This window comes from Scomber japonicus, chromosome 11, assembly GCF_027409825.1.
Source record: "Scomber japonicus isolate fScoJap1 chromosome 11, fScoJap1.pri, whole genome shotgun sequence".
In the NCBI taxonomy this organism is placed as follows: domain Eukaryota; kingdom Metazoa; phylum Chordata; class Actinopteri; order Scombriformes; family Scombridae; genus Scomber; species Scomber japonicus.
This window is the reverse complement of record NC_070588.1, coordinates 17,166,674-17,186,176: the sequence shown is the minus strand read 5'-3', so window position 1 is coordinate 17,186,176 and position 19,503 is coordinate 17,166,674. Positions and strand designations below refer to the sequence as shown.

The 19,503-nt window shown below is 41.1% G+C and overlaps 1 protein-coding gene across 1 annotated transcript in view; it reads left to right on the top strand.

The window, feature by feature from the left end:
• The window catches only part of LOC128367611 (protein TANC1-like), a 98,425-nt gene extending 78,927 nt beyond the window's left edge, over positions 1–19,498 (top strand). The window contains exons 13-26 of the mRNA XM_053328226.1: positions 661–1,268; positions 3,063–3,171; positions 3,417–3,539; positions 6,073–6,309; positions 6,542–6,727; positions 7,410–7,488; positions 13,276–13,409; positions 13,668–13,791; positions 13,938–14,113; positions 14,308–14,440; positions 15,234–15,325; positions 15,864–16,010; positions 16,607–16,707; positions 16,805–19,498. Coding sequence (XP_053184201.1) covers positions 661–1,268; positions 3,063–3,171; positions 3,417–3,539; positions 6,073–6,309; positions 6,542–6,727; positions 7,410–7,488; positions 13,276–13,409; positions 13,668–13,791; positions 13,938–14,113; positions 14,308–14,440; positions 15,234–15,325; positions 15,864–16,010; positions 16,607–16,707; positions 16,805–18,398 — 3,843 coding nt within the window. The 3' untranslated portion in view covers positions 18,399–19,498. The remainder of the gene's footprint in view (positions 1–660; positions 1,269–3,062; positions 3,172–3,416; positions 3,540–6,072; positions 6,310–6,541; positions 6,728–7,409; positions 7,489–13,275; positions 13,410–13,667; positions 13,792–13,937; positions 14,114–14,307; positions 14,441–15,233; positions 15,326–15,863; positions 16,011–16,606; positions 16,708–16,804) is intronic.
• The last annotated feature ends 5 nt before the right edge of the window (positions 19,499–19,503 follow it).

Here is a 19,503-nt window from a genome sequence, read left to right as displayed (position 1 = left end):
AAGGGTTCAGGATATTGGTCTTTACTTGCTAAAATAATATCTGACGTATCTGTGAGGTGTCATGGATTATGATCGGTATGTTTCAGTGAGTCTGTGCATGCATGCATGTGTTTGTGTGTGGATGTTTGCTGTTCCTTGTAATGATGAGGAAGGGAGAAGTGTTATCTCACTGAGGTGATGTTTCTCTAGCAGAGGATTGGAGGATTAAGGTGCATTGATTTCTCCAAGCCCCAGGACATAGATTGAAATGTGAGCTCTGGCTCAGACCTCTGCTTGGTTACTGGAGGTGCCCCTATTGCACCCCCTCCATCCCATCCATCCCCTGCCACTTAATACTCAGTTCCCCAGTCCTGTTTTCCTCATAGCCACATTTCAAACAGTAACAAGTGTCTGCTTTGGCCTGATAGCTCAGTATGTTTGCTCCCCTACTGCTCAAAGACACTCCCCTGATAGCAGAAGACACAGAAGCAGAATTTTTACACTACAGGCTGTAAGATGTGAAGAGTCCAAAATAATACAATTTAATAGTCGAAAATAACAAAATAAATAGCTTATTATTATTCAGGTATTGCATTTCAGTTGGTAATTTTCTGAGTAATATCGGCTAATTTGCAACTAGCTTACTAACTTGCTTTATGTCATACATCATTTGTTTCTTAGGAGATCACCAGCCTTCTGCCCTTTTCCAAGATCTCTCTGGATGACTTTACTGACAACAAAGAGATAAGCAATGACCTCAATTCCTATATCCAGTACCGCATCAATGGCAGCAAGGATATCATGAACAACATTAGCCTCAATGGTAAAGCTGACCCCATCACAGTCGGAAAGCTCAGTAGCCACCTGATCTCACGCAGCCAAGGTTCCTACCTATATCTCAAACTCACCCTGGATCTGTTTGAGAGAGGCCACCTGGTGATCAAGAGTTCCAGCTACAAAGTTGTGCCCGTCTCACTGGCTGAGCTCTACCAGTTACAGTGCAACATGAAGTTCATGACCAATTCAGCTTTTGAGCGCTCTTTGCCCATCCTCAATGTGGCGCTCGCCTCACTGCACCCCATGACTGACGAACAGCTGTTCCAGGCCATCAACGCCGGCTTCGTCCAAGGGGAGCTGCAATGGGAGGACTTCCAACAACGTATGGAGTTGCTCTCTTGCTTCCTCATCAAGCGACGGGACAAGACGCGCATGTTTTGTCACCCCTCCTTCAGAGAGTGGCTTGTGTGGAGAGCTGATGGAGAGAGTACCGACTTCCTCTGTGACCCCAGGTCAGTCCTTTGATGTGTAAACAAATGCAGTGTCTCAACAGCTCTCCCTTTAGGATTGTGTGCCTAGATTGCAGAAGTCTGTAGCACTTCTAGAAAATATTCTTGCAATACATCACAAATAGACCTAAATGAATCTGTCAGAAAAGTAAAAATTAAGCCATGATGATAATGACACGGCGGTATTCGAATTAATCAAAATGTTCTCACAGTAATTGCTGCTTGATATTCAGCCTTTTGAGTACAAAATTGAGCTCTGTAGAGAGCACTCTTAAGTTGGAGAAATAATCACCAGTTTGGCATGCTAGTTTTGAATCAGTTATTAATTGCATGTGAATCACAGTCACTGTTCTACCTATGAAATAAACTAAGATGTAAGACTTTGTATAGAAAGTAAGTACAATGTCACAATCAATAAGTGCACCAGACTCATCGCTGAGTCATGGGAGAAAATTGAGTCTGAAATGATCTAGGTATTTATTGTAATCATAAATACCATTTATGATGCAGTTGCTAAGAAACTATAATATAGCTGACATTGAAAGATCTCTGCTGCAAGCATATAAAATAATTCCCATTGAAAGAAAATCAAATTTGCTAATCAAATTTGCTAATAAGTAATATCTCTTCTTTAGTTTGGATATGTGGCTGTCAGTAGCTAACAACGAGTGCCACCCTTGTTTGAAACAGCTGGAAATCAAAATTATATAGACAATCTATATTCATTGTGCTAAAATCATCACATTCTGTTGTATGAATTCCTACCAATGTGTCTCTGTTAACTGAAAACATCCAACAGAAAAAGCTATGAATCAGTCCTTGGGGGAAAAATACTACAAGACAAATAGTTTTGAAGACTTTTTTAGTTTGGAAAAAGTTGGCCCTTATAATTTAGCATGATGTTTTGTAGTCATGTAAATCTACTGTGTATTCCACTTACTCAGAGTTTAAATAAATTTGCATTGACAGTCTGCAGAAAATTAACATTGTTTCTTGCCGTGCCCTGCTTGCCCTGTGGGAGAAGCTTTTCTGCTTTAGTACTGCTACCTAATTGTAATTCTGGAGCCCTCTCACCCGCATTAGAGACTTCAGTCATTCACACTTAATAAATTGGATGATGTCAGTCTGGCTTTCTTTTTTCGTCCCTGTTGCTGCTCAGTATCACCTCTGCTTGCACAGTAGTGTGTTTCTAAGTGGACCAGAGCCATCATATTCTCTTCGTATTCTACTCATTCACAGCCTTCCAACTCCGTCATTAAAAAACAAAGGCTCAAAGTCTGGCACAGGGAATGCACACGCAGATAAAAGCTGCTGCACTGCCTCTCTGTTTGTGCCTGGCCGCGAACAGAGGGAATTTTAACCCGATCAAAGTGATCTGCAATCATGCATGTCCTTTTAATGAAGTTCTGCATTAATTAACACCAGGTTTTCTGAGTGGAGAAGGAAAGGAGAACCAGGGGGCTTTTACACTCTTCCCTTTCCTTCAGCAAAACAGTGTCTGCTGTTTTTAGGTTATTCACACCACCATTGAGTGAAATAGTTTGCCTTGACTCTACCAAGGTGCTCTCTCCACGTACAGAATGAAAAATAGTTTCATGTTGAGTGAGTCAGCATGGCACTGTAGTTTATTAGGTGGGTTAGTTTATATAAGGTAAAATGTTTATGTTGAGGCCATGTTATTACACTAAACATAAAACACAAGGAGCAAAAACATACATTCCCTACTTTTATGTTGTCATTTCATTGGTTACTTACTAATATCCTACTGATTAACGTGTCTTTTGTTTCTAAACCCAGGACTGGCCATGCTCTTATGGCATTCATGCTGTCCCGTCAAGAGGGGAAACTGAATCGACAGCAGACCATGGAGCTGGGCCATCACATTCTCAAAGCACATATCTTCAAGGTAGAGCTACGAAACACGCTACAAGCTCTCTGTGTTACATCTCTAGTTGACATTCATCCCTTCTAGGAATTTCCTGTTGTTCATTCTCTGTTTATGGTTCACCAGAGGATAAGCCATGGGATGCTCAGAGAGGCACTGACAGCTCATTGATGTTATGTGTGTGTGTGTGTGTGTGTGTGTGTGTGTGTGTGTGTGTGTGTGTGTGTGTGTGTGTGTGTGTGTGTGTGTGTGTGTGTGTGTTGCAGGGCCTGAGTAAGAAAACAGGTGTGTCATCCAGTGTGCTGCAGGCTTTGTGGATCAGCTGCAGTACTGATGGTCTTTCTGCAGCATTGGCTTCTCTGAGGAACCTCTACACACCCAACGTCAAGGTGAGACCTTGTCCAGCTCCTCTGTGCCAGTTGTACCTGAAACAATCAGGCCATTAGCTGATGAGATGATGAAAATTTAAGTGATGGAATGGAAGTGAACTTTGACACTCTAAACATTTGCTCGTCTTTCAAAATCGATAGTAAATACATTTCAGTTTTTTTTTATTGTTGGTCAGTGACAGAAGTTTAGGTGTAGTGGGACATGACTTGTATCCAGCAGTTTATCTCTTGAAATGAAAATTATTTTTATATTCATAGATTCTTTAGAAGGTACAAGGACACAAATTGTTATTCCAAGCATTTTAGTTTATCTTAAAACATGTTTGGAGGGGATCTTTAACAAAGACTCACTCCACATACCGACATTCTCTGCACTTTATAGTAGAAACTAATTATTGAATTACCCTTCATGGTGAATAGTATAGTATGTTTAATTAGAGACATCTGAGGTCCTCAAATGTTTTTGTAATTCCACAGATGGCAATTTGCCAATTATCATCAATGTTACGCTCTGTTCCTTATGTGTACTTACGGGGATGAGAGTGAGCTTTTGATGACAGAGGAGGGTCACACTCATTGAAAAGGAGTCACTCTATTTCCAGAAGACAAAAAGACAAAATGTTTTCTGGCCTTCGTCAGTGTCAGATGAGCCAGAGCTCAGCACGGATACACTATAAAAACCACTATAAAAAGCAGCATAAAGATGATCATTGTCCTAGATTTGCCATTAGCTCGATCTCTGGCCGTCTCTTAACTGCAAGGCTAAAAGCAAATGCCATTAACAAGCAGTCTGTAATTACTAGAGCCAGTTACATAATTTAAATGGTTATAAAATGTAAGGGATATTACTTTTCTCCTTCACCTCCAAACTGTCTTGTTTTTTCTGCTATATCTGTCCTAGAACCTCTATTCATTTGCCATTTTGCCCATAGAGATTTTGCCATTCCCCTCACAACTCCCATTTTATTATAACATCTCACAATAATACATTTTTTCTCAAGTTTTTCCACATTTTCAACAAGCCCCACGTTTTCAATTTTCCACTTATCTCTTCATTCTTGTATTTCCTTCATTGCCTTTTGTATTTTATGAAAATGGGATATTTCAGTATTTAGAGGACACTGATTCTTTTAGAGTGCATGCCTCTCATGTTAGTTGTGAATACAGACCAGATCAATCAAAAATAGTGTGCCCGTGATGAAATAAGCTTTATTTTAAATTAGTTAAAAATTAAAAATAGGACATGATAGCCCAGTGATTAAGTCACATCCAGTACCTTGAATGAGAAAATCTGACTGGTACATCACAATGTAACTGCAACATCCCCTCATTGATTCAAGCTGGGAACTTCACTGTCAATTCAAGTCAAAAATATCCTAAAAAGAATAACAAAGAGTGGCAGGAAAGTGTATTTCAGTGGATGCCAACTGCTTAATGAAGTAACATGAAACAGGTTTGGATCTTTGCCCTATTGTAATAAATTTACAGCTGAATAATATGCCCTGACCGGTTTCTTGTTACATAGTATGATTACCCAGTTATGCATCAGATATCGTCCTGGCATTATCTTATAAGGAACAAGGGAAATTAAAAATGTGAGAAATGGGAAATAGGGAAGCAGATAACTGATGTGTTCCAGGATGAGGTAACGTGAGGAGTTATAAAGGCCAGTGCAAGATGGATGAGGAAGGAAAATGGAAGATAAATACTAAAGATAAACACTTCAATACAAATTATTTAACTGTCTGCATTATTTATATAGATATTAAGTTACTTTTTTGACACAACAGACTTTGGTATTGAGGAGAGACAATCATGTGCCTCTTCAGAAAAGGCCATTATGTCTGAATGATGTGTTCTGACTTGAAGCGAAATTATCCTACATTTTTCTTTGTCATTAGTGTTTCAGTGGGGTTCCATCGCTTATTGTCATCCTCATTGTGTATTTGTGAGTTATTGTGTGCAAGTATAACATCACTCAGAGAGATATTTACAGAATGACCTTGTTCTGTCTTCTGTGACAACAGAACATTTCCATTAATTTATTCTGCAGTGGATCCGACAATTTAACAGTTTTAATTTTCTGTTGTCAAATACTTGTTTGACTTTGTTGCTCTGTTTTACAAAGTATTTCTTACTGATTTGCTTGTCATGGAAAAGAATAACACATTTAATAATTGCATTCAGTAGAATGTGGCCTCTTCATTTCGTGGCTGACCCTTGATTAGAGAAAAATCTCAAGATTAGCTGAGGCAATGTAGGCGGAAATGAGTTACACTGGAAAAATAAAATGTATCTTAAATTCTATGATTTTACTGATATTTGATCAATCAATAACCATGGTATCTAAACATTCTTAAAAAGGTATACATTTTTTACAATTTAGAGCCTCTAATCCAGTTAGAGGATGTAAATAAAGTGCATATTTTTGTGCATAGTTTTCTTTTTGTTTGAAGATACTACAACAGTCGACATGGTACCTCTTTGATAAAATAGTTCCAAACCATCTGTCTGTGTTTGTGTTGCTGATCAGGTGAGCCGTCTGCTGATGCTGGGTGGGGCAAACGTGAATTACCGCACTGAGGTGCTCAACAATGCGCCAGTCATTTGCGTCCAGTGCCACCTTGGCCACCAGGAAATTGCCTCCTTGCTGCTCGAGTTTGGGGCCAGCGTGGATGTGGTGTCCGAAAACGGTATGAACCCTCTCTGCTTCTCAGCTGCTGCAGGACACTTGGGACTAGTCATGCTGCTCTGCAAGAGGGGGGCCAAGGTGAGTGGCTAACCATTGTGACTCTCTACTCCTGCAAATAAAAATGAAACTTCATAGAAACTGGACAGTCTTTAGGGTAAAGTCCTGCACAGATTTTGCTTGATCGCATTGACACAGCACATAACTAGCTGCTATTTACTGTAAACATGATACATACCTGTACCACAGATGTTGAGCCTACAGTATATTGTGTTTGTGTGCAGTAGAGCTAATAATGTTGTGTTTCTTCCAGGTTGATCATGTAGATAAGAGTGGCCAATGTGCGCTGGTCCATGCTGCTCTGCGAGGACACCCAGAGATTATCCAGTACCTACTGGAGCTGGAGTGGAGTGCTGAGGGGCAGCAGCAGGACTGCTCTCTGAAGAACAAAGCCTTGCAGCAGGCTTTGATAGCAGCCTGCAGTATGGGACACACACAGGTCCGGCTAATACACATGCGCATATTTTACTTCACACACAACCAGTCACTCCAACAACAATTAATAAAACTGAGGAGAGGTTTTAAAAACTGCACATATGCAATGTATACTGTTGAATTTTATATTTTTTCCCATACTTTATAGTAACACGACTTTTCTAGTGTATATCTATAACAAATTTCAGGTCGTTCAGAAAGCAGAAGGGACTATAGGAAAAAATAGAGCACATTAGAGTTCAGATTTGAGGTGTTGTTCTGTCTTGCGGATCTGAAAGCAGGGGTCAGAGATCATTCGCAGTGCAGTCTTCCGCTGCCCAGGTGTGATGTAGGCTCAAGGTTTATTTTGGCTTCCTCATTAGCTGGAAGTAGCTGGCCCAGCTTAGAATAACACAACTGGGCCAAGCTATGCTGTGAACCCACATGCAGGAGACCCCCAATAGTCTTGTATCACTTGTTAGACTCAACTCACATAACCTCACACAGTGATTCAAGATCCAGCCGTTCTCTAGTTTACTGTGATTAATTACCCTAATAGTCATTCTCTTGGGCAGCATCAGCTAAAGTTTATGTCGTTTTTTTTTGTTACTGTGCTACAAAATTAGCATGTTGTATAACCTTTTGAAAGTTTATTGGATATTTTATGCTGAAGCAGTATGTCATTAATCTAGGTTTCTTTTTGGCAGGTTGTGAGGGGCTTGCTGGAGTTGAATGATGAGCATACTGTGCAAATTGATAGCCACGACACTCTGTGGGGAGAGACAGGTATGTTTTCATCACACGACTCCTTTGTATCATCACCTGCTGTTTTATCATTCTAGACCTCACCGCTATAATTGTATGCTGCAGTGGAAGGTTTGGTGTATCCCTCCTGCACAGTAATGCTCTGTGTTTGATGCAGAGGTTGCTCAACTCGAACGTGCGCACATTTTAATGGCTGTTCCACGTTCTCCTGTCCCATGATTTCTGGTAAAAGCATTACATATTGTGGTCATGTGGGTTTTTACTTGGAGTTCGGTCAACACAGCATTTCCTCTTAGCAATCATTTTCCAACATGCCGCTGGATTTCAGCTACAGTATCCCCATGGTGCTGTCTGTTTAGATGCTGACAACAGTTTGAACATTTCAGAAGTTTCTCCACCATCTGTTTTATTCATAGCCCCTCAGATTTAGGTGTTGCAGGGATATGTGTAGAATGACATAGATTACTGCCTCCTAAACATGTTTCTGTTAGATATTAATTAGAAGTTAAGTGATGACTGAAAGCGAAGAACAGATTTTGACAATCAAGATGATGTTTTTGGGTAGTGGCTGCAGATAATGGCCTGATAAAAGCCATTTGATATTGATATTGGTGCAAAAAGCCACGTGCACCATCAGTAAATAATAAAGCTACAGTCAGATTAAGGACGATATCTTGTTTGACAGAAATTACACACAAGACTGCCAGGCCATGTGCAGTATTATGACACACTCTGAAGGAATTCAAGATCCAGAAATCTTGCCATTAGCAATTTGATTTGCTGATAAATGCATATGTAATTAGCATTGTACACCAAGGAAGTGCTTGTAAGAATATGTATTCAAACAACACAACCAGCCTAGTGTTTCCTAGAAATACAACACTCTAAACACATATATGTACCAAAGGCAGACATGTACTTTGGTTTCTGGTTTAGTGCTAAAAATACTTCTGATGTATTATGTAAGTTTCAAGCACATCCAAAGCTACAATATTACTTACAGAATTTAGAACATTTTGAAATGTTGAACACATTTTGTTGTCTCACATCTTCAGTATGAATCTCTGCTCTGAGAGTTTAGTGATCCACAGCTATAAATTTCCAAATCACATCCCATCATGTTTGACAACAATGTTTTTGTGAACAATCATGCTAGAAAAGATAAAAAAAGGAACATTTTAATAATAGTCTCTTTGTGTCTGTCTCAGTTGTAAGCCAGCGGGATTTAGCACCAAAAGTTTGGTCCTGCAGGAATGTAGGTCAGCCTATCAGCTGAGAGGCTGTCCACATTGTGGTTAACTGGTGCTTTTGCCCTGCTAAATGACTGCAGGACTTCAGACCTTGTTAAAGTCCTGGGACAAAGGATGCTCCCTCTGAAATATTCCTCTATGGAACTGCTGTTCTCATTCCTTGGATATGACTAGGATCTTTGTTCATGTGCAATCACGTCGCTGTGGAAAACATACATTTGTCCAAAATATAATACTGAACCTGATTTGTGGCTTAGATTCCAGCCCAGGGTATTTGGTACTACTGCTGTAAATAACAGTATTCATAATACTGGAGCCGCATGTAGCTGCAGTATTTACTTCTCTGCTCTATGCACACACTGGATGTTATGTCACAGCCAGCACCGGTTTGGCATCCATCCTGAACAAGGGAAATTACAGGTCACAGGAAGCAATAGAAAGATGCGAGGCTGTGGCACCATTGACCTGAGACAAACGGACTCCCAAACCTTTGACATGAACACATAGTCAAATGTCTTTGTAGCCACCAGGCACTCATTTAAAACCAGGCCAGAGACCATCTGTATTCAATGGAAGTAGGATAGTAAACATTGTTAACACATGGGTCATGCCCAGTATTTCAGACACAGATAAAATGATGCAAGTAGGGTTCATAGCAGAATTTAAGAGGACAGACATGATTATCACAGAGATATATTAAATTGCAGTCTCACTTCAGATTCCTTTTCAGCTCTTCCACGTGCAGATTTAATAATCCAACCTGTTTGCAGTCTGCACTCTGCTGCGAAGAATACCAAAACTGACTAAGCTCCTGCAATATCCCATTTAAAAGTGGCCATTCAATATTGTCTCTAAAACAATTCTCTGATAACAGCGTGTCTCTGAGAAAATGTATTTCATAATTAAAAATTCAGTGGAATATTACATCTTTATGCAAATAAATCCACTCTCTCCTGTGTTTAGAAACAGATTGGATTGCACATCTGTGCAAGCTCCAACTTTTAAAATCCCCTCTTTAAGATGCAAAACACTTGCTTGTTATGCAAAGAAAAGTAATTTAAGTCCACATAATCATTGTGATTGTTGTGAACACACAGCAGCAGGATTGGTTCAAAAGCAAAGACCAAACAGATACTTGTGATGCTTAGTGTTATGAAAGTGTAATCTTTTGTATATCTTAAGTAACGGTATGATGTTTTTACTTATGGTATGTACTGTATAGTTATGAATAGATCTTTCTCAGGCATCTTGCAAAGCGTCATAAAAATATAAATATATAAACATCTTCTCCCAAATGCAGAAGTCAGATATATTGCTATGGTAGTAATCCATTTAAGTACTTAAATCTTTGTTTTATTTGAGGTCGGACTTCAATTTAGAGTGTTTGCTTACTGTTTGCTAATTGGTGGTATGGTGTTGGGCTTTTCAATGTGGAGTTTAAATGTTCTGCTATAGCTCTCTTTGGAGTGCTTCCACAACGCAAGACTTGAGAGTCTGGGAGTGGGCTACATGTGCAGGAGAAGGGCTGCCTGCTGCCCTTATTAGTTAGAATGGCTTAAATGACTAATACAGTCTGTCTGAAAAATACACTTAGCACTTAAAGTCTTTTCTTCTCATATACAAGGCTCTGCTATTTTCTTCCATGTGCACATACAGTAGATGGCAACTATTCATATTGTTTAATAAGAGCACAGCATGAGTGAGCCCATGCTTCTATTTGTGGGAATGCTCAGGTGCCTGGAGGAAAAGATACACTTCATACTAGCAAATGACAAACACCTGCACTTCTTTAAAAAAAAAACACTTTCAGCGTTTTAGTCCCTCCCTCCCAATCCCTAGTCATTTTCTAAACAACCCTCCAGGGCTCTGTGAACACAAAGAGGGAAAAAACAAAAACATAAATCCACAAGAAAGCATATGTACAAGTAAGAACCTATATATGAGTGCATGAAGATATAAGACATTTACAGTATGTGAATAAAACAAAGAGGGGGGGTTACAAGAGAGTATTTGGTTCACAGGTTATATCAGAGCTCATGAGGGGAATTCATTTAAAGTCAATAATATCTGCTGACATGTTGATAACACCCTGAGGGATGGTCTTCCATAAATTCCACAAAAGATGGCCATGTCATGATGAATGTTAAGTTGCATCTGTTATATCTTAAATTTTCTAGTGGTGACACTGACATTTACCTCCTTCAACCAGCGTTGGAAGGAGGGAGGCTTGTCCAACTTTCATTGGCGAGGAATCAATCTCACTGACAGTAATGAGGCAAATTCTATGGCGCTTGCTTGTGATGCCATAATTTTGTGTTTGAGGAGGCACTACAAAAACAGCAATGCTCAAAGGATATTGTGTCTGTTTCCTGCATATGGAATCAAATATCTGTTTAGAGACTAACAAGAGCAAACGTTACTGAATGGCTGGAGCAAGCTGGACATCTTAGACATTCTGAGTCTAATGTTAGGAGTTTTTTATAAGTTTAAAATCCAAGTTGTGTAATGCTGCCATACTTTGAATTGCCATGCCTTAAGTAATTATTAATTATGAGCGTTCCAGATAGTATTGTCATACTCTCAAAACATCTGCACTTTTACTGTTTGTATAGAAATCAACACTGTTTATTGGTGAGAAGACACCTCTCGTTAAGCCTTGTTTATCTTATTTAGAAAGTATTCTTCATCCAAATGATCATGCTTATACAGGAAATTTCTTCTTTTTTTTTACATGAAGAAAAAATGTCTTCAACCACCCCAGCATAAAATGTTGCTAATTTCTTCTCACTTATTTGTATTTTTTAGCAGTTCAAAGTAAAAGCAAATAGTACAGACATGAAATTTAGTTCTCAAAGTTGGATGTGAAGACAAATTCTGCCTTTGTGCTCAGTGGAAATGTGTTTTTTTAATGTAATTTAGCATCTGTTGTGTCACCAGGAGAGCTACTGGAAATTCACAAATCACAATTTATGTCTCCATGCTGCCTTTTGAAAGTTGCCTGCAACCTTTTTGTAATTGTCATTCTGTCAATTATTGAATCACACTTAATTGAGTTGTTTTTGTATTCTGAACACCCTTAGAAAACGTATTAGATGCAATTAGCAAGAACAAATTGAAAAATCCAAATCTATAGTTGAAATGAATTGTATGCATGTTTTTTCTCTATAATTAATGTTCCAGGTTGTTTATATGCTATCATTTCTGGCTCTGGGTTCAAAGCCTTAGTTTAAATGCCAGGTCACGACTTTGTTGCTGTTTGTGTGTCTTGGGTTTCTCCAGCCTGCCTATGAATTGCTGGTGGATAAGGATGCTATTATGTCTTTACTTTGTTAATCTGTTTCTCAGACAGTTATTGAGAGTCTCCTGCTGAAGACTCTGTTAATGCAGAGCTGTATGAACCCAATGAGCCGGCAGAGGCAGCGCAGAGTTGAGACAAGGTTGATTAATAGCTTATGAAAGATTTGCTACGATAAAATCAGCTAAAGAGTACGAATACTGAAGTGTTTTGTAGTATAAATTAATTTAATGTATAATTGAAATGAGACTGAAGGACAGAATAAATATTAAATGTAAATGAGAATAAGCATGAAATCTTCCAAGAATAGGATAAGATAAGTAAAAACAGGGTCACTTTCGAACATTAACAAACTGTGCAGCTGTTGAATCTCTTCATCGTAACTCAGGTGCTGCTAACGCTGCTCCCTGGAGCACAAACACAGCCTAAGTTTAGCTGCTCAGTCATTGTTCTCTGCTGTGCTGTGTATGAGGATATCCATTTTTTGAGCAGATGGAGGGTGGGGTGTTTTGGCTCTCATGACTTGTTCATCCAGATGGATAATGTCAGTCTGATATGGAGTCTCAGCGGCACCTTAAATCTCTCGGAGGTGAATCTCAGAGCAGAGCTCTTCTTAATTTTACGGTGAATCTCACTCTGTTTGGATACTTAAGACCGGCCCATCTGTTGCCATACATCAGCAGCCGCTGATTAACTGTAAGCATTGAACATTTTGAGAATCTCTCTTTGTTTTCTTTGCAGATCTGAATACAAGAACCAATTAGTGTTTGATTTTCTTTCCCTCTCTTTTTGTTTAAAATGAATTAGATCATTGATTTGAGTTCATCTTTGTCTAAAAACAATACAAAATATAAACATGAATGGGTGTTTAACAGAATTGTTTGACTTTGTTGTCTAATGTTTGTCTGCTGATGCATAAAATGACATTGAATTCTCATCTCACAGTACACGACTCTGGGAGCTTGAGGCAGGATTTTAATGAGTTTAATAAGCATAACATAATTGTCTGTTTTTAAACTCAATTAGCACCAGACATTAGCCCAAATTTCTCTACTCATCTTTGCTAGGAGGGATTGCAAACACTATTTATATCAGAGTTTTTCTATTTCCATATTCTTCAGCGTTACTACCGACCTGTTGCTGAACGGGATCTGTGTACTGTGTCATGTAGTGTTGTGAATGCTTTGAATTCCACTCTTATCTATCTTTGCTTCTTCCTGTGTCAGGCCTACATCAGTACTAACTTTAGCTTCCTCTTTCCAGCCTTGACGGCGGCAGCAGGTCGGGGGAAGATGGAGGTATGCAGCTTCCTTTTGGAGGAAGGGGCAGTGGTGCAGCAAGTCAACCGGCGTGGAGTGTCTCCTTTATTCTGTGCTGTCAGGCAGGGACACTGGCAGGTGAGACACACTGAGCAGCTATGCCTCTATATTAACAGCAACCACACTGCTCCAAACTACAATTATACCCCTGAATTTAAGAGCTTTTCACTTTCTCCAAATAAACTTCAAACAATTTGTAGTATTTTATTGTTTGAACCGTACAGGATGCATCACCTGCCCTTAGAGATAACTCTGGTCCAATAGTTTGTCCCTGCTGCGTGTGAACTATGTGCACTTGATGTGTTTGATGTCTGACTATTTGTGTCTGTTTCCTAGATTGCAGAGCTGCTGCTAGAAAACGGCGCTGACATTAACATCAGTGACAAGCAGGGCAGGACTTTACTCATGGTGGCTGCCTGTGAGGGTCACCTGAGCACTGTAGAGTTTCTGCTTTCGAAAGGTGAGCTCCAACAGCATCGACACCACATTATATCCACCATTAGTCTCATGAAGCAAGAAATTACAAGGAAGTGCTCATTCATTACTTGGAGGTCATTAATTAGTGTGTTCATGTGAAATGTGTAATGACTCTTGTTTGTCTCAAAGGTGCATCTTTGACTTCGATGGACAAGGAGGGGCTGACACCCCTCAGCTGGGCATGTTTAAAAGGACATAAGAATGTAGTGCAGTTTTTGGTGGAGAAAGGTGCGGTCATCGACCACACAGACAAAAATGGACGAACTCCGCTGGACCTTGCTGCCTTCTATGGAGATGCGGAGATCGTACGTGACATTGCTCTAAATTCAATTAATTTAAGTTTAGTGAAAACATCCAAACACACCAACCCCACCCTTCATGTAGCCTTAACTGAGAACATCCCTGTGCCATTATTAAACACATACCGCTGTGTGTTAGCCCAGCTCATGACGGGCACCACTGTGTTCGTGCATTTTTAACTGTTGGCGGTCTTGTGTAGGTCCAGTATTTGGTGGAAAGAGGAGCAGTGATAGAGCATGTGGACTACAGTGGGATGAGGCCTCTGGACCGGGCTATAGGCTGCCGAAACACGTCGGTGGTGGTGACTCTGCTGAAGAAGGGGGCCAAGCTGGGTAAGGACATTGTTTTTCAAAATCAAATACACACAACTGGGTGTAAAATCTTCTTTATTGTAAACTTGCTGCACATGACTTAGTAAATACAAGAAGAATCAGCTGTCTCTCTCTTTTAGTCCCTAGCAACTGTCTGTGGTCTGCTCAAGTTCCTTCACGCCTCAGTGAACGCAGTGTGTGCAACACACTCGCACTATTTTGTTTTGTCTCTATGTGGAGCTCATTTGTCTTGCTCAGTATCTCATGGATCTAAGAATAAGCTCAGACTAATTTTGTGGAATGTTGTGGAAAAACCCTGTTTCCATTCCTGCTATTCACTCAATCTGCAGTGTGTGTGTGTGTGTGTGTGTGTGTAAGTTCACTTTTACTGGTATGTCAGTGCATGTGTGTGCCCCTTCTTTTTCTCCCTCGTGTGCTGCTTGGCTAATTTAAGAATGTGACTTCTCACCTAAACGACATTCATAGCACTATCTGGCTCCACAGCTTATCTGCAGACTTAAGGTTTAGTGAAAAGCTGAAGTCACACATTACTATGGAGCACATGTTCCCTTCACTTTAAGTAACTACTCTTGTTGCATGACTTCTTTTCTCTTCACTTTCTCCCTCCTAACTCTTTCTTAACTGCTGTCAATAAACTAAGGCCACAGAACGTCTCCTTACGATCGATCAGGTACAATCTTTAGGTAACTTTACCTTGTACCAGTTTCCAAAGAATACAGCAACTGTCTGTTGGCACCAACATCAACATAACACGTCTCCGTCGACCTCTTTCTTTCTTCTCATGCATCCACAGGGAACGCTGCTTGGGCCATGGCTACTTCTAAGCCTGACATCCTCATTATCCTTCTTCAAAAGCTGATGGAAGAGGGAAACCTGCTTTACAAGGTACAGTGTGGTGCAGCTGTCATAGAAATCTCCTAGTGTTTACTGTAAAGACCCTAAGCTTGTCTGCTTTTATAAGAAAAAGACAGACGTAGCCTGTAAACAATGCCATGATTTGTTTTGGGTTTTTTTAAATGGAAGCGAAAAAAGCAGTGAACAGTATAATCAAATTCAGTATATAAATGAAGTGATTATCATCTTTTTCTGACTCAGTCAAATGCAGAAAATGAATGAATGTGTATGTTCCACACCGCTTACCAAAGGAGCCATGATCTATGCCTGACATTTAACAGATTGAGTTTTCTGGCAAAAAGGACAATCTTGCCAGCTGTGTGTGCGTGTGCGTGTGTGTGTGTGTGTGTTTTGAGCTTGTCTGTGTGCTGTGTGTGTGTGATTGATGAGGAGGGAGGGTTTGAGCCAGAAGTAACAGCTATTATGGGGGAGTATCTGGTGAATACCTTGTCCTGCTTCTTTTCCCCTTTTTCCTTCTGGTTCTGTCCTCTTCCTCACTGCGTGTGTTTGCCCTTCATTTGTCCTTCAGAAAGGGAAGATGAAAGAGGCAGCCCAGAGGTACCAGTACGCCCTGAGGAAGTTTCCTAGAGAAGGCTTTGGTGATGACCTGAAGGCATTTAAAGACCTGAGGGTCTCTCTGTACCTCAATCTCTCGCGCTGTCGCAGAAAAACTAATGTAAGCCTCTCACGAGACACTTTTTTTCTTTTCTCCTCAGGCAGTGCTGTATTTTTAGCTTGATCCTTTAGTAACTTAAAATGGCATTTCCTTACCACATTTTTACTCAATCAGGGTAATGAATATCAATATCATTCATCTCTAAATGGGTATTTGCAGAACAAAAGACTTTTCTGGGTAGCTTTCCAAGTTCTTTTAAAAGTTTAGACAAAAATAAATAAATCTGGGAGCAAGGCTCCGGTTTGTGAAATGAACTGATCAAGTGTGGGCAGGAAAAGCTTGTTTATGAAGGCAACAGGGAGGAGGTAAGCAGAAAGCTACAAATATACTCCTCAAATGTACTTGTCTGTTCAGTTAGCTGTTCACCAGTTTACGTGCGTAAGCACTGGAGAGAGATGATATGGATCGATTTCAGTCATTACTTAGCGTTCAAAAATAATGTCTGTGATGAAAAAAGAAAATGGAAGAAAACTGCCCTCAAAGCAACAGCTGCATTAGTAAGACATAACCAGCACAAGGACAAACATTAAGGTTTATTCAAAATGTTGATTTGTGTTATTGAAACTATGTTGTTGAATATTTTGTCCTTTTTATAGGACTTTGGGATGGCTGAGGAATTTGCAACAAAAGCACTGGAGCTGAAACCCAAATCCTACGAGGCCTACTATGCCCGTGCAAGAGCTAAAAGGAGCAGCAGGTAAACCACACGGTGCAGCAACGTTTGTTTTTGATGGTGAATTATGCAGTCTGGATCTGCCAACAATGTCCCTCTCCATTGTCTTTTCCATCCACAGGCAGTTTACGGCGGCCCTGGCTGACCTGCATGAAGCAGCCAAGCTGTGCCCCAATAACCGGGAAATCCGTCGCTTGCTGGCTCGAGTTGAAGAAGAGTGTAAACAAATGCAGCGCACTCAGACCAAAGGAGGCCTCGCTGGGGCTGCAGCTGCCTCCAGCCAGGCGTCAGGAGGCCACGAGTCTGACCAGGAGCAAGACGAAGGACAAGAGGACCCTTTAGAGCACAGCCTTGCCAGGAGCGTAGCAGGCCAAAGAGACATCCTGGAAGAGGAGGAAGAGGAGGAGGTGACATCACAACATGACAGGACACCTGAGGCCTGCTGGTCACAAAACAGTTACCCCTACAACAGAGTCTTACCCTCCGAGCCTGTCAGCAACAGTCTGGGTCACCAGGGTCTTAACCCCAGCTCACCCCCTGGCCCCGGCAGGCTTCCCCTCCACCGGTACCCCCGAGAACACCGGGAGGCCCAACAGGGTCTGGTCCTACAGTCCACCAAGCAAGCCCAGATAGTCAAGACCAACCAGCATATGAGCTCCATGCAAGCTGGCGGTGGGGCTGTTGGGGGCCGCACAACAGGGGCCAAATCCCAGTATGCTCCTTCCAGTCCTTTACCCAGCCGACATATGTCCAGCATGCTGAAGCCCGGGCCAGGCATCGACATCAGTCCTCTTCCCCCCACATCTGACGAGTCCATCTATGGGAACCGTAAGTCACTAGCAGCTGCCTCCACCTCCATGGGTCACAGCTGTGAGAAAGAGAGCCTCCATTCCTCCCAGGCCTCCTACTCATCCTGCAGCAGCTCCAAGGGTCTAGGGCAAGACAGGTTGTCGGCCCACTCTGCATCCTCTCTGGATGGGTTGGCCTCCTCTGGTTCTGGTCCCCAGGGAAGCCATACCGACCCAGGAAAGGAAGGTATGTGTGGTTCAGTAGGATTGCAGGGAGCAGGTAGCAGCAGCATGCGTGTGTCCAGTTCTACCAGCAGCTTAGCCTCTAGCAGTAGCCTATCTGACAGCGGCAAGCTGGGACCAGACGTCCGCACCAAGGTCTCGGACAAGACGAAGCACAGCCAACAGGCCAGCTCTACTGCAGAGTACAAACCCAGACCCTTCATGGGCATTACTGACAAGACGGCACGCTTTCAGCAACAGCTCCAACAACAGCAGCAAATCCAACAGCAGCAGCACCACCACGTCCTGCAGAGTCACCCGAGCCTGCAGTCTACTGGCCGCAGCTGGCTGAACCACTCGTCTGACGGTCTGGTATGTCACAACATGTCAACAATGGGCCTGCAGCCTGTCGACTGTGAGCTGCCTTACACCAAAACAGTGAGCACTTACCAGGAGCAGCACAAACCTCCTTCACCTCAGGGTGCTATGGCAATGAGTAGCTTACAAAACGGCATGCTCGCCAAGGAATTCACGGAGAAGTTCTGCCAACCCACCAACTGTTACAAAGAGTCCAAGCCAGCACTGGCGATGCAGCACACGTTCATGGACAGTAAACCCAAGCAGCCTGGCCTAGCCCGAGATAATCCTGCCATTCACATAGCTTCTATGAAACCAAAGCGATCATTTATAGAGTCGAATGTGTAGAGATGTTTGTTCTATCTCATACAGTCCACAACGCACACACCCTAGCAAAAAGAATTGTTTTACCTTTTTTAACCAGCCCCAGACAGAGTACAGTATCACTCTTAAGCCTTGTAAGAAGCACAGTATGTGTGAATACAGACTGCAAGCAGTGTGCTCCAGATTTCTCTCCTCCCAACCTGCCGCTTGTGGCTGTCAGCTTCTGTTACAAGACAACATGTCCACCGTCGTTCAGCCAAGCTGGAGACATTGCACTGAAGGAAGTATTTGGGCATGTACTGTACAGTCCCTCATCAACAAAACAGTGACAGCAAGCACTTTATATACAGTTAGGCCATTTAAGTGCTTATAACAACATTCAGTTACAACATGATGTATTGTATTGCATTATCACAGAGCAGTTTAATAAGAGTTGAATAGGGTTTGAATTATGTTCATTTCGTCCATGGTGCTGAAAGAAATAAGGAGAAGAAACTCCACAGTGAAGGTGTAAGAAAGTCTAACGGACGGGCATTCCTGTGTTTTACGAAGGATGTTATAGATCCTCATGTTGTGTATATTATATAAATATGTACTTTTCCTTCTTTTCAGTGAAGGATCATGTTCAGTGTATTGACAAGTTCAGACTGGTGTATTTTGAGTTTTATGCACAATGTTGTTTAAATGGTGTTAAATGTTCTAAAAAAGCATTTGTTAAATATGTTTGTACATTATATAAATCATTAACATGGAATTGAAATCATTTCTGTATCTGCTTGTTGTTGCTGTCTAGTTTAATTTATTTACAGCGCCGATGGCTTAATTGTAAAAGCAATATATTTTATATAGTTATTTTTGCACAGCTACTAAGACATTTTATGATTCTCAATAATATTGAGTTTAAGTGCATGCTACAATTGCAGTTTACAGTATATTTCAGAGTAAAAAAAATAACTATAAAAAAGGTTTTGGGGCACAGTGCCATCGGCTCTATTTTAATATGTATGTTAAATGCAATTGTTGCCATGTTTTCAGTATTGTGAGCTTTATTAGCTGTGATCACATACTGTAATAGAGCATTACTGCCATAGCCACCATGGGAGAGAGAATAAAGACCCACTGAGGGAAA